At 36.3% G+C, this 14,758-nt stretch overlaps 1 protein-coding gene across 1 annotated transcript in view; it reads left to right on the top strand.

The window, feature by feature from the left end:
• The window catches only part of CLGN (calmegin), a 47,040-nt gene extending 33,152 nt beyond the window's left edge, over positions 1-13,888 (top strand). Inside the window, exons 8-14 of the mRNA XM_010830314.1 lie at positions 3,964-4,077; positions 4,199-4,349; positions 5,945-6,160; positions 7,422-7,547; positions 8,167-8,326; positions 9,507-9,607; positions 11,654-13,888. Coding sequence (XP_010828616.1) covers positions 3,964-4,077; positions 4,199-4,349; positions 5,945-6,160; positions 7,422-7,547; positions 8,167-8,326; positions 9,507-9,607; positions 11,654-11,734 — 949 coding nt within the window. The 3' untranslated portion in view covers positions 11,735-13,888. The remainder of the gene's footprint in view (positions 1-3,963; positions 4,078-4,198; positions 4,350-5,944; positions 6,161-7,421; positions 7,548-8,166; positions 8,327-9,506; positions 9,608-11,653) is intronic.
• The last annotated feature ends 870 nt before the right edge of the window (positions 13,889-14,758 follow it).

Genomic DNA, 14,758 nt, shown 5'->3' with positions numbered 1-14,758 from the left:
CAGTCTCATTATGATGGGTGAAATCTGTGAGAATTTGTTTTATAAAGTACTAAAAGACCCTTAAATTTTAAACTCAGGTTACTCTGAGCCCTAAGAGACCTTCAGATAATATTGATATCAGGAAAGTACAAGTCTTTCCATGTGTACAGTTGATTATTTTAGTTTTGTTACTCAGTCTTCACATATATAAATTATTTCAGTCTATTATTCAAGTTTTGTTTGGAAAAGCATAATGTAAATTCTAGATAAAATTCCTGCTTTTCTGAAAGATGAAAATTATATTAGTAATTCTATTCTGTACTTACTGTGACTATGTTTATATACTTTGGAGCTTACTTTCTAAATGTTATTTTTTAAATAAAAATTACCAGAATATGGGGAGTTAAAAAAAAATAATATTGGAGTAGGGAAGACCTTTCCAAATACAGCATAAAATTGAAGAATCATAAAGGAAAATATTAATAAATTTCAGCTACATGAAAATAAATTATTTTTCTGTGACAAAAAAGCCCACCATAAACTACATAAAAATGCATGAGAAACTGGAAAAAATTTTTAATTCATATAGTTGACAACTAATTTCTTACTAATTTCTAATATATTCCAGGATATTAATTGTAGCATTATTTGTTATAGTAAGTTTTGGGAAACACTAAATATCCTAGAGAATAGATAAATTATTATTTATTCACAAAGTAGAAAACTATGAAACTGTTAAGAATAAAGCAGATATATATTTATATAAAACAGAGCTCCTAGAACAGTCTTGACATGTAGTAGTCTTTCTGTATATATTTGTTGATGAATGGTTTCTTTTTAATTTTAATAATATATTTTATTTAACTCAATAGAGCCAAAATATTATTACTTCAACAAATAATATAAAAAGATGAATGAGTTTTTAAGTGAACTAAAACAAAGTCTAACATACTCTGTAGTTCAGTTCAGTTCAGTCACTCAGTCGGGTCTAACCCTTTGTGACCCCATGAATCGCAGCATGCCAGGCCTCCCTGTCCATCACCAACCCCCGGAGTTCACCCAAACTCATGTCCATTGAGTCAGTGATGCCATCCAGCCATCTCATCCTCTGTCGTCTCCTTCTTCTCCCACCTTCAATCTTTCCCAGCATCAGGGTCTTTTTAACTAAGTCAGCTCTTTGCATCAGGTGGCCAAAGTAGTGGAGTTTCACCTTCAACATCAGTCCTTCCAGCACTGATCTCCTTCAGAATGGACTGGTTGGATCTCCTTGCAGTCCAAGGGACTCTCAAGAGTCTTCTCCAACACCACAGTTCAAAAGCATCAATTCTTCGGTGCTCAGCTTTCTTTATAGTCCAACTCTCACCTGCATACATGACTACCTTACATGACTCTTCTCTCTCCTTGCTATTCTTTGGAACTCTGCATTTAAATAGGCATACCTTTCCTTTTCTCCTTTGCTTTTCGCTTCTCTTCTCTTCACGGTTATTTGTAAGGCCTCCTCAGACAGCCATTTTGCTTTTTTGCATTTCTTTTTCTTGGGGGTGGTCTTGATCCCTGCCTTCTGTACAATGTCAGGAACCTTCGTCAATCAGGCACTTTGTCTATCAGATCTAGTCCCTTAAATCTATTTGTCACTTCCACTGTATAATCATAAGGGATTTGATTTAGGTCATACCTGAATGGTCTAGTGGTTTTCCCTACTTTCTTCAATTTAAGCCTGAATTTGGCAATAAGGAGTCCATGATCAGAGCCACAGTCAGCTCCTGGTCTTGTTTTTGCTGACTGTAGAGAGCTTCTCCATCTTTGGCTGCAAAGAATATAATCAATCTGATTTCAGTGTTGACCATCTGGTGATGTCCATGTGTAGAGTCTTCTCTTGTGTTGTTGGAAGAGGGTGTTTGCTATGATCAGTGCATTCTCTTGGCAAAACTCTGTTGGCCTTTGCCCTGCTTCATTCTGTATTCCAAGGCCAAATTTGCCTGTTACTCCAGGTGTTTCTTGACTTCCTACTTTTGCATTCCAGTCCCATATAATGATAAAGACATCTTTTTTGGGTGTTAGTTCTAAAAGGTCTTGTAGGTCTTCATAGAACCGTTTAACTTCAGCTTCTTCAGCATTACTGGTTGGGGCATAGACTTGGATTACCGTGATATTGAATGGTTTGCCTTAGAAATGAACACAGATCATTCTGTCGTTTTTGAGATTGCATCCAAGTAACTGCGTTTCGGACTCTTTTGTTGACTATGATGGCTACTCCATTTCTTCTAAGGGATTCTTGCCCGCAGTAGTAGATATAATGGTCATCTGAGTTAAATTCACTCATTCCAGTCCATTTTAGTTTACTGATTCCTAAAATGTTGACGTTCACTCTTGCCACCACAGTTAAAAAGCATCAGTTCTTAGGTGCTCAGCTTTCTTTATAGTCCAACCCTCACATGCATACATGACCACTGGAAAAACCATAGTCTTGATTAGACGACCTTTGTTGGCAAAGTAATGTCTCTGCTTTTTAATAGGCTGTCTAGGTTGGTCGTAACTTTCCTTCCAAGGAGTTAATGTCTTTTTATTTCATGGCTGCAATCACCATCTGCAGTGATTTTGGAGCCCCCCAAAATAAAGTCTGACACTGTTTCCACTGTTTCTCCATCTATTTGCCATGAAGTAATGGGACTGGGTGCCATGGTCTTAGTTTTCTGAATGTTGAGCTTTAAGCCAACTTTTTCACTCTCCTCTTTCACTTTCATCAAGTGGCTCTTTAGTTCTTCTTCACTTTCTGCCACAGTGTAGTGTTATCTGCATATCTGAGGTTATTGATATTTCTCCCGGCAATCTTGATTCCAGCTTGTGCTTCTTCCAGCCCAGCATTTCTCATGATGTACTCTGCATAGAAGTTAAATAAGCAGAGTGACAATATACAGCCTTGACGTACTCCTTTTCCTATTTGGAACCAGTCTGTTGTTCCATGTCCAGTTCTAACTGTTGCTTCCTGACCTGCATACAGATTTCTCAAGAGGCAGGTCAGGTGGTCTGGTATTGCCATCTCTATAAGAATTTTCCACAGTTTATTGTGATCCACACTGTCAAAGGCTTTGGCATAGTCAATAAAGAGAAATAGATGTTTTTCTGGAACTCTTCTTGCTTTTTTGATGATCCAGCGGATGTTGGCAATTTGATCTCTGGTTCCTCTGCCTTTTCTAAAACAAGCTTGACCATCTAGAAGTTCACAGTTCACATGTTGTTAAAGCCTGGCTTGGAGAATTTTGAGCATTACTTTACTAGTGTGTGAGATGAGTGCAATTGTACGGTAGTTTGAGCATTCTTTGGCATTGCCTTTCTTAGGGATTGGAATGCAAACTGACCTTTTCCAGTCCTGTGGCCACTGCTGAGTTTTCCAAATTTGCTAGCGTATTGACTGCAGCACTTTCACGGCATCATCTTTTAGGATTTGAAATAGCTCAACTGGAATTCCATCACCTCCACTAGCTTTGTTCATAGTGATGCTTCCTAAGGCCCGCTTGACTTAACATTTCAGGATGTCTGGCTCTAGGTGAGTGATCACACCAGCGTGATTATCTGGGTCATGAAGATCTTTTTTGTGTAGTTCTTCTGTGTATTCTTGCCATCTCTTCTTAATATCTTCTGCTTCTGTTAGTTCCCTGCCATTTCTGTCCTTTATTGCGCCCATCTTTGCATGAAATGTTCCCTTGGAATCTCTGATTTTCTTAAAGAGATCTCTAGTCTTTCCCATTCTATTGTTTACCTCTATTTCTTTGCACTTCTCACTGAGGAAGGCTTTCTTATCTCTCCTCGCTATTCTTTGGAATTCTGCATTTAAATGGGTGTATCTTTCCTTTTCTCCTTTACTTTTTGCTTCTCTTCTTTTCACAGAGGTAGGAAGTGCCTATTGGTACCTTCTGAATTCTGTAACTTGAATTTTTAACTGTTTGAATAATTAGTAATTAGCATAAAATACTGTATTTACAGGGATGAAAGTGAACCTGCCCAAATAGTAGATTCAAGTGCTGTTAAACCTGATGGCTGGCTTGATAATGAACCGAAATTTATTCCTGATCCTAATGCTGAGAAACCCTTTGACTGGTAAGCATTCTTCACCTTCAGATGTCAGTTTCTTGTTTCTTCCATGTTCTTTCATTACCATTGATATGACTGACAAGAGAGTCTTGAGGTTACTCCATGTGCTTTGTTCTGATACCCTAAGGAATGAAGACATGGATGGAGAATGGGAGGCACCTCATATTTCTAACCCAGCATGTCGGATTGGGTGTGGTGAATGGAGCCCTCCCATGATAGATAACCCGAAATACAAAGGAATATGGAGACCGCCAATGATAGATAACCCTAACTACCAGGTAATAACCACTTATTCCCATCCCACAGTAAACTTTTTAAAATTCTGTTCCCATTTCTGTTATACAGCTAGTTATTAATAATGTTAACTTGAGGAAATTTGATTTGTAATAATGTGCCTTAGCTATCTGAAGTCAAAGAAAATAGACTCCAACCAATTTATGTTTAAAAAGTAAAGTGGGGCTTGCTTCCCTGGTGGCTCAGTGGTAAAGAATCTGCCTGCCAGTGCAGGAGACACAGGTTTGATCCCTGGTTAGGGAAGATCTCACAAGCTGGGGAGCAGCTAAGCCTGTATGCCACAACTGCCGAGCCTGTGCGCTAGAGCCCGGGAACCACGACTGCTAAAGCCTGTGTGCCCAGGAGCCCGTGCTCTGCAACAGGAGAGGCCACCACAGTGTTCTCTCCACTCTGCACTCCGCAACTAGAGAGTTCTCCCCACTTGCCACATCTAGGGGGAAAGTCAGTGCAGCCACAGAGACCTGACGCAGACAGTAAATAAATAATTTTTTTTTTAAGTAAAGCATCTTTTAATTTTCTTGGGTAATAAAACTAATAACTAAAGATAAATCACTTCTTACTATTTTCCTTAGTAATCAATTGATCACTTTGGAATATTTTATTTTAGGATTAAGTATAAGAATTGAGTTCTGATCAAGAGGACTCACACTGTACATTTTAGTAATTGAAGTCTGTGCTTAAATAATGTGTTCCTTACTCTCAGGTTTTATTAAAATTAAATTTTTTTTTTCCTAATATGAAACAGATTTTTTTGAGTATACTTAGCTTTTGGGGTAGAAGTCCTTATTATGTTGTCCATTTAATGCTATAGTTTTATCTAATTATTCATTGACATTTTCTAACATTTATTTTATATATATACAGTTATAGACTCTCTTTGCTCACTGTAGTTTTTCTTCATAGAATGACTGTTTTGGTAACTTTTTTGTTTGAGATCTATCTTTCCTTCATTAGACTTTAAACGCCATGATGCAGGGACCATGTCTGCCTTGATTATCACAGCAGAGCATATGGCATAGTGCCTGGTACAGAATAGTCGTAGGTGATGGCAGAATGAGTCAGTGAGTGAACACATTGTCCAGTTTATTTGAGTTGGTTGACTTTAATCATTTAAGACTTAATGGAAGTTCTCTGTTGAATAATTGTTCTGTGATTCAACCATGAGTGATTATTGATGCCCATCGTAAGTGTATGTTAAAAGACATGGTTCCATTTTTGCCATATAGTAATCTCTTTGATTTGAGCAATTTTAATGATATCGTGCCTTGAGTATCTTTACTAAATGTAAAAAAAGAAACTCATCTAATATAGTATCAGTTGTGAAATTTCATTACTCAATTTTCTGTGGGATTTTTCACTGTGCCTCTTTTTTTTTTGCTGAGTTTAAAGTCAGTATTATTCATAGGTAACATCGTGTATAGGATAAGAGGAAACAAGATTTTATTTCTAGTGAATTATCAGTTAAAGTTTTCTTTTTCCCAGTTAGTATTGCTAATTTCATTCAACAGCAACTGCTTCTTGAGTAACACTTATAATGAAATTATTGTTTGAAAATGTATTTAAATTATTTTTTTTCCAGGGTATCTGGAGTCCTCGAAAAATTCCTAATCCAGATTATTTTGAAGACAATCACCCATTTCTTCTGACTTCTTTCCGTGCTCTTGGTTTAGAGCTTTGGTCCATGACCTCTGATATCTACTTTGATAATTTTATTATCTGTTCAGAAAAGGAAGTAGCAGACCGCTGGGCTGCAGATGGTTGGGGAGTGAAGATACTGATAGAAAATGCTAATGAGGTACACAGTATTTTAGCATATGATAATAATAGGGTATAGTCCTGGTTATAGGTTATACATATGGCCTTTTGATGAGTAAATAGGTACAATAATTACTAAATGATGATGAAACATATTTAAATCTATGTAGACAGAATATGAGCTTCACCAAATTATGATATAACTTCATTATAAACTATATAGTGAATTATACATATATGTAAGTCTTCATTTCATTTATTAGATTATGATAACATAAATGGATTGAATGCCTCTTGATGTTTATAGAAATGAGATGGTTATTACTGCTGTTAGAAATGAGACTTAATATCTTGTCACCTTATCAGTTTAAGGCCCAAGTGGGAACAGAAATCTAAATCTTTATTCATTTTAACTACTTTTCACTTAGAGGAGTACAGAAATTTTTAAAATTTAATTATTATGTTCTAGTTTTTTCCCCCAAATCTTAACACTACTTAGGAAAGCTTAAGCTAAATATTTCAACACAGTACATCTTGGAGAATCTATCTGTCTTTAAAACCAATTACCATAAAGAAAAATGTACCTTATATTAGGTTTCTTTGAATATTAGCAAAAACCTCAAAAGAGTAAATAAAGGTAAAAGGATTCTCATTTTGAAACTCTTTTAACTAAAACATTTTAATAAGGAAAACAATTTCCTTGCTGAAGGTTGTGTGTGAAATTTGTTAAGAAATAAGAAAAAACATCGCTATTCTTAGGTTGACTTTTTTTTTTTAGTACTTTAAAAGTACAGAATGAGTTAGAGAATTTACTTCTAAATGAACCAAATAATCCATCCAATGAAGCACAGTACTGTCCTGAAGCTTACCAGAAAAGGAAACTGTCCTAATTCTTGCTGGAGAATTAGCAATATTCACTTGTATAATATAATGTATCTTCTACTACCAAGTGTCAAACTGCAATGCATGTGAATAATTAAAGATTGTTTAAGGGACTTCCCTGGTGGCCTGTGGCTAGGACTCAGCGCTCTCAGTGCAGGGGCCCTGGGTTTGATCTCTGGTTGGGGAAGTAGATCCCACATGTTACAACTAAGAATTGGCATGCCAGATAAACATTTTTTTTTTTAAGATTGTTTAAACTTCACAAAGTATAAAATAGAAAATATTTTTTGTCTTATAAATTTGACTCCTTAGTAGAAAACTACCTAGGTGAAATAACTTTTTTTGTTTTTGTAGGCTATATTTATGAATGAAGGTTTATAAAATCTGAATTGCCTTTTTATGCTTATTTTTTTTTTTAGCCTAGTATATTCAAACAATTGATGTCAGCTACTGAACAGCGCCCGTGGCTTTGGTTCATTTACCTCTTGACAGCAGCGCTTCCAATAGCATTAATTGGTTCATTTTGTTGGCCAAGAAAAGTAAAGGTAAAGAAAATGAATTTCCTTCAACATTAAAAAAAAAATCTCTTAGTGTTTAGGAGTTCTATAAATGGAGTCAGTGGTTCTTAAAAGTAATAAACTAATTTTCCTATATAAGTTTTTACTGTTCCCCATGTATGATATCAGTTCAGTTCAGTTCAGTTGCTCAGTCATGTCTGACTCTTTCCAAACCCATGGACTGCAGCACGCCAGGCTTCCCTGTCCATCACCATCTCCCAGAGCTTGTTCAAACTCACGTCCATCAAGTCGGTGATGCCATCCAACCATCTCATCCTCTTGTTGTCCCCTTCTCCTTCTGCCTTCAGTCTTTCCCAGCATCAGGGTCTTTTCAGATAAGTCAGTTCTTCGCATCAGGTGACCAAAATATTGGAATTTCAGTTTCAGCATCAGTCCTTACAGTGAATATTCAGGACTGATCTCCTTTAGGATGGATTGGTTTGATCTCCTTGCAGTCCAAGGGACTCTCAAGAGTCTCCAGCACCACAGTTCAAAAGCATCAGTTCTTCAGTGTGTGTGTGATATCCGTCATTGCAAAAAAAGAAAATGTTTTTTTAAAAACAGTGCTTTGCTTTTAGTAAAAATAGCTTGTGTTAAACTACCACAGAAAAAATATGAAGATGTGGCTTTCGAAAAACTGGACATATGTAAACCACAAACAAAGGGAGCACTGGAGCAGGAAGTGAAGGAAGAGAAGGCAGCCCTGGAGAAGCCAGTTGACTTGGAAGAGGAAAAAAAGCAAAGTGATGGTGAAATTGTTGAAAAAGGTAGGACAGTGATGGCGATATATAAAGGGGACCCTGGGCAGAGCTCATTAAGAACAGTAGATTAAGAGGGAAACACTAGCTGTTGCACTTGTCTGTTGTCAGATTTATACCATCTGAATCCTCAGGAGTGCATGACTGTGGTGAAGAGGAGTACCATCCTTGCCTGGACTGTACCTGAGCAGACATCCAGTGTATGCGTTCTCTCTTCTAGGAAGAAAGAGTTGTCAGAATTGTTCAGTTGCTTCAGAATCTAGCAGCTATCAATCCCATATGTCATAGCTTTTTGCAAGGGTTTTTCTTGCCTCCAGGGATGAGATGGGAGGCACAGATCACAGCTTCTGTGGAAGAGTAATTGGTTTAAGACAGGTGACTGCAGCAACAAAATCCACACCAAGGGCTGCTGTTCATCAGATAGTTTATCATATCAAACCAGTAGTTTAGTCTCTTCAGAGGATTGCTGAATCGTGTGTCCCCTCCTGCTCTTAACTAAACTCCAGAAGATGTTAGACTGAAGACAACTGTGGCTTTTTGGTACCTCTTCAGTGAGACTTCCTTGTATACATCTAGGTAGCAATAAAACTATTGATGTTTGCCAGATGTCCCAAGCCAGGCTCCAGAATGAGCCCTTAATAGTTGATGAAACAGTTGACTTAAAAACCATGCTCTCTCAAAGCACACATGTATATTTATGTATATACATACACACGCATATATTCTTTGATTTTCATTTCACATAGACTGAATGCTTTAAAATTCTTTAAACCTGCCCCTTTCCTCAGATATGATGATATATTTATTGTTGTTGTTCAGTTGCTCAGTCATGTCCGACTCTTGGTGACCCCATGGACTGCAGCATGCCAGGCTTCCCTGTCCTTCACTATCTCCTAGAGCTTACTCAAACTCATGTCCATTGAGTCGATGATGCCATCCAACCATCTCATCCTCTGTCTTCCTCTTCTCCTCACACCCTCAATCTTTCCCAGCATCAGGGTCTTTTCCAGTGAGTTGTGGTAAAATAACGAGTACTTGTATTTAATTTTCAAAAATGTCTAATGGAAGAAATTGCCTTCATATATTGGAATTTAAATGTACTCCTCCACTTTTAATACTTTTAAGTAGAAAAATTCTAATTCATTGAGTCTTTTGCCTTGAATAAAATCTGTTTAATAAAAAATTCTAGAAGAGGAAGGTGAACCTGAGGAAAAGAGTGAAGAAGAAATTGAAATTATAGAAGGACAAGAAGAAGGCAATAAATCCAATAAGTCTGGATCAGAGGATGAGGTAAGCATCTCTTTAACAGAAAATAAACTAGTTTCTATGTATGATTGTTAGTCTGTAAAAATATTTTAATAAAAATAGTGATCTCATTTGTGAAGAATTTTTTGCCATATTTTCTCCCAGCTTTCTTAAGAGCATACATATTGGTATAAAATGTATCCATAAGGAAAGCATGAAAAAACTAATTTATATCCTCCTAATGCCAATGAAATAGTATAAATAAGCCTTTGGTTTGCAAAATAGCTACATCTGTTTAAAAACAAAATTTTATTAAAGTGTTTTGTTGAAAGTTGTAATAAGCAGACCAACTGAATATTTAAGAGGTAATTATGCTTATTATAAGGCAGTCGTCTTTATAGACATTGTGAAAACATTCTGTCACATTTATATTTACTGTAAAATTTTAAAGGATTTCATTCATTGGCTAGTGGAGCACTGTGTCTAATAGTGGTGTTTTCCTCAAATCTTTAAGCTCGTTTTTTTCATTAACTTGATATGTCTGCCCTTTTTTCCCACATCCTGATGTATAATGAAACTTTCCACAGTGCCCTTTTTTATAGTCAGTTATGAAATCAGAATCATCCAGGGTATAATTCAGAACCAGAGGTTTCTTTTTTCTTTCTCTTTTTTTTAACCTACTATATACCCCCAAGGAAATGGCAGCCCACTCCAGTGTTCTTGCCTGGAGAATCCCAGGGATGGCGGAGCCTGGTGGGTTGCCGTCTATGGGGTCGCACAGAGTTGGACACAACTGAAGCGACTTAGCAGCAGCAGCAGCATACTCCCAAAAGCCTGTTTTCTCTACTTCTCTGGCCTTTTGAGAGCTGCATAATCTTAACCCGACAGAGTCACTGTCCCCATCACTCTCGTAGCTTAGAGTCAGGCAGGGTAAATGTCCATGATGCCTGGACTGTTGTGTGTGATGAAACAAACATTCTGTTTTGTCTGCTTGAAGAAATCACCCAGATATCTGTTTTTATTGTTTTAAGTGTTTTCTAAAGCTTATTCTGTACATATGCCTGGTTACTAGTCTTAACTGTCTTGTGAGTTTTTAAATGGGTTTGGGGGATCATTATGAATATCTTTATTGAGAGGGACCTGGGTGAAGAAAGTTTCTTCCAGAACATAGTTTTACATAGTCCTTGTTTCCCTCTGTAATACTTTTAATAATAATACTTGTAGTTATATATGGAACACTTGTTATATTTTGCTTTGTAAAAAAATAATTTGTGTGCCTTTAAAAGCATATTAATTCCATGTTCCAGTCTTTTAATCTTTTATGCATTTGTCAGTGAGCTAAAATAAATCAATTTTTATATAGTATAACCTTGAGAAGTAGTTTTAACTTAATAGTTGATGAAACTTAATAGTTGATGAAACAGTTGACTTAAAAACCATGCTCTCTCAAAGCACACATGTATATTTATGTATATACATACACACATATATATGCTTCGATTTTCATTTCATTTTGTATAATACCTCCATTATTTGTTATACAAGTTCAACTTATGTACAGATGATTATTCTGGAAGGATACGAGTTAAAGAATAGAAAAAACCCAAACCATAAGTGTGATGTCTCCCTTTGTTCTCTCCTAATTCTTATCAAATACAGTGTGCCAGAAGTTCTGGGAAAGTCTCTGTAAAAGCAGTGCAGCAGTTCATTATTACAGAGACATTTGATGGTATAGTTAGTGGTTACTATCCACAATGAAAACATTATGCAGCCTTTAATTAACCATGGCATTAGATTAAGTTGGAAATCATGAGATAAAATCATGAATTGAGCTGTTAGCATTATCCCTTGTCAGATGGAGTAACATCTGACAGATGGGGTAACAGGCAGAGTTACTCTAAAAATGCAATCACGGCAAAAGATGAACAAACTGAAACACATCAGTTTATATACACGTTTTGACCGATCATTAATTAGTGTAAAGCATTTGATTAGAAACATGTATTTTAGAAATAAGAAATATTTTATATACTACTGTCTACTCGTTGCCTACTGTCTGAAAATAAACATTTTCATAATGTTTTTTCCTAGATGAAAGAGGCAGATGAGAGCACAGGATCTGGAGATGGGCCAATAAAGTCAGTACGCAAAAGAAGAGTACGGAAGGAGTAACCTGTATTCAAGTATTTTTCACTCCTGAGAGAGCAAGTTGGCATTCTCAAGTCCGTGTGCCAGAACTGCACTTGAGTCAACCTGCACACCCCTTTTCTACTATCTAGCAATGTTATTCTTTCAGACATTTCTTTTAATCTTCTTTTTCAGAAATGAAAAACCTTTGAAGTTACCTGGTCTTTGAATTTAGAATAAAAGAAAAGTGGCACGTTACATATCAGATTTTAAGAGATTTATATCATTAGAGGTTACACAGTTTTCATAGTTTGGAGAAAGTTTTGGTTTCTGCAGAATAACATGCAGCGCGCTGCTTCACTGCTGTGGGACAAGTCAGTTGTTGGAATTTCCCCTAAATGGCTGTACTACAATATACCTGGTAGTTCTACGGTATAAGTGAGAGAGTGTTCTGTTGTACAGAGCTGATTGCAATAAAGTTTCTGTATGGCTGTTTGGTTCTACCAACAATTGAAAGTGTTGTATGTGACCCACGTCTACCCGGTTTGTGTCAAGTTATAGTTATGGTCCATTGTTCACTTTAAAGAGGTGCTTTGTTGACAGGCCAGTCAACAAAACAGAAATGTGTCTTATCATTCATAGAATTGCTGGTTAATAGTGTAGCATATTTACATTTAAATACAGAGATGAAGTTTATCAAAATGAAATAGTGTACAGCTATTTTTCAAGTTGTTATAGTTGTTTTATGCCAGAATGGCTTACCCTATTCACAAGATTGCTTATGCCTACATTGCTCTTAAAAACAAAATTTAAGCATTTTTTCTTTTTTTAAACAATACCTACTTTAATAGGTAAATTATTATTCGGGTCTGATCAGTAAGAGATTCTAGTGGCTGATAGATATTGGTCATCATGTTTTGTATTTTTATCTTTTTTCCGACAAATTCAAATCTATTGTCTTATCCAGATTTAAAGCTCCCTCTATGGTAGACAGACTGTTGCTCCTCTTTTAAAATACCATTGACCCTTGAACAACACAGGTTGGAACTGCATGGGTCCACTTGTATGTGGATTTTTCTGCAATTAATTCTGCAGTACTCCACGGTAGGAAGTTGGTTGAATCCTCCAATGCAGAATCTGCAGATAAAGACGGTCAACTGTGGGACTTGAGCATCTGTGAATTTTGATATCTGTCACAGGTCCTGGAACCAATCTCCCATGGATACCAAGGGATGACTGTAAGTACCAGAAGTTACAGAAGTGCATTATAGTAGAACTGTATTATTCCATTTAACATATCTAAGAATTTTTCATGTTTGGGTGATAAACCCTTTGGAAGGTGATCTAAATCTTTGAGGCCATGAAACTACTTTAATACTACCTTGAGAACTCTATACTAGTTGGGTGATATTTTGGATTCCTTCATGAACATACACATCCCATCATTGGGCTAGCCCCACTAATATATTTAGAGCTCTTGTATAAGGAAAATGAGTTTCTAGCTTCTCCTCTGACTGAAGGAAGGAAGCCAAATAGCTAGTGTAGCCACAATTCACTCCTCATTTCAGAGAGTGAATTGAAAGTGAAAATAAGTGCTTTATTCATTGCTGTGTTCTGAATTTTCTATATATTGGTGGTGGACAATCTTAATACATAGCTAACCATGCTTTGTATTTATTTAATACTAACTAAACCTAACACATCTTGCAAAGACTCCTTTTCTTGCTATGTACTTTAAATGAACTAGACACATTGAATGATTCTAGATGAGAATGTTTTTGAAAGTAAACTGCTACTTCATGAGATATATTTTTATGGGAAACGTCTTGCTTGACAAGTGTCTTATATATGATCTTTTTTCCCCTAAAGATTTATTAAAGCTTTTAATTTCTTGACTGCAGATTCATTTAAACTTTAACATTTGGTTAAATTCCATGAGCTCGCAGTGGTAAAATCTGCGCAACCAGTTTTGCCAGTTCTCTGCTCTTTCCTGTGGGTGTCCCCTCTGTGACTGTACCATTGGCTGATAGGTTTAACCAAAACTTAAAAACGTATGTGCTCCATTCACTCAGTAGACAAAGCATAGAGTTTTCTTTAATAATGAGATCATTTTTTCCTTCTACCACCCCAGTCTGACTCTGTTGTTTTAAATGATTTAAGTTTTATCCTTTTCTCTAATAAAGGAGAAAAATTAATATATTTTGCTCTTTGTTTTGGGGGGACTTTTTACCTTGATCAGACTAAAGTAGCTTTCTTTTTCTTGAGATTTTTTTTAAGGTAGCCTTGCTTCCATTGGTCATTCCTCTAGAAAGACACAGACTATTAGAACTAGGAGCTTTTTAGATGCGTCAGTCCACATTTGCAGGAGGCAGAAGATAAAATTCCTTACATGTCAATATTAACTACTAGTAATGAATTTAATGAACCCCAGAAATTTACAATACTAATTTAGAAAACTAATAGTTTTCAGTGAAAACTATTCAGAATAGTTAAAACATAAATATCTTACTGTAAATTTAAATATACTCTAGGCATCTGTGAAGTTTTTTCTTTTGTCAATTGTGGTTGTTTTTAACTTCAGGATTTAGAGATGAAATATCAGATGGCTAATGTTGGATAACTCCTTAAGTCTCATGTAAAGAGTTTATTTAAACATATAGTTGACTCATTGGAAAAGACTCTGATGCTGGGAGGGATTGGGGGCAGGAGGAGAAGGGGACGACAGAGGATGAGATGGCTGGATGGCATCACCGACTCGATGGACATGAGTTTGCGTGAACTCCGGGAGTTGGTGATGGACGGGAGGCCTGGCGTGCTGCGATTCATGGGGTTGCAAAGAGTTGGACACAACTGAGTGACTGAATAGCATTTCTACATAAATTTTAAGAATATCTTCCCAAATTATAGCTCTCATTGCCATAGTATGGTAGCTGTGAAAAGTTCAGGAAATAAAATTATCTCTAATTGACAGGTCAGATGAAGTAGGTTGATGGGAGAAAAAAATGTGTTTTTGAATATGTTTGGAGTTTGTACAGAGATAAAAATGCATGGAAGGAAGAGCAATGGTAA

Source organism: Bison bison, unplaced genomic scaffold, assembly GCF_000754665.1.
Source record: "Bison bison bison isolate TAMUID 2011002044 unplaced genomic scaffold, Bison_UMD1.0 scf7180017864517, whole genome shotgun sequence".
NCBI lineage: Eukaryota > Metazoa > Chordata > Mammalia > Artiodactyla > Bovidae > Bison > Bison bison.
Note: the sequence above shows the minus strand (reverse complement) of the source record. Positions and strands in the feature narration are given on the sequence as shown.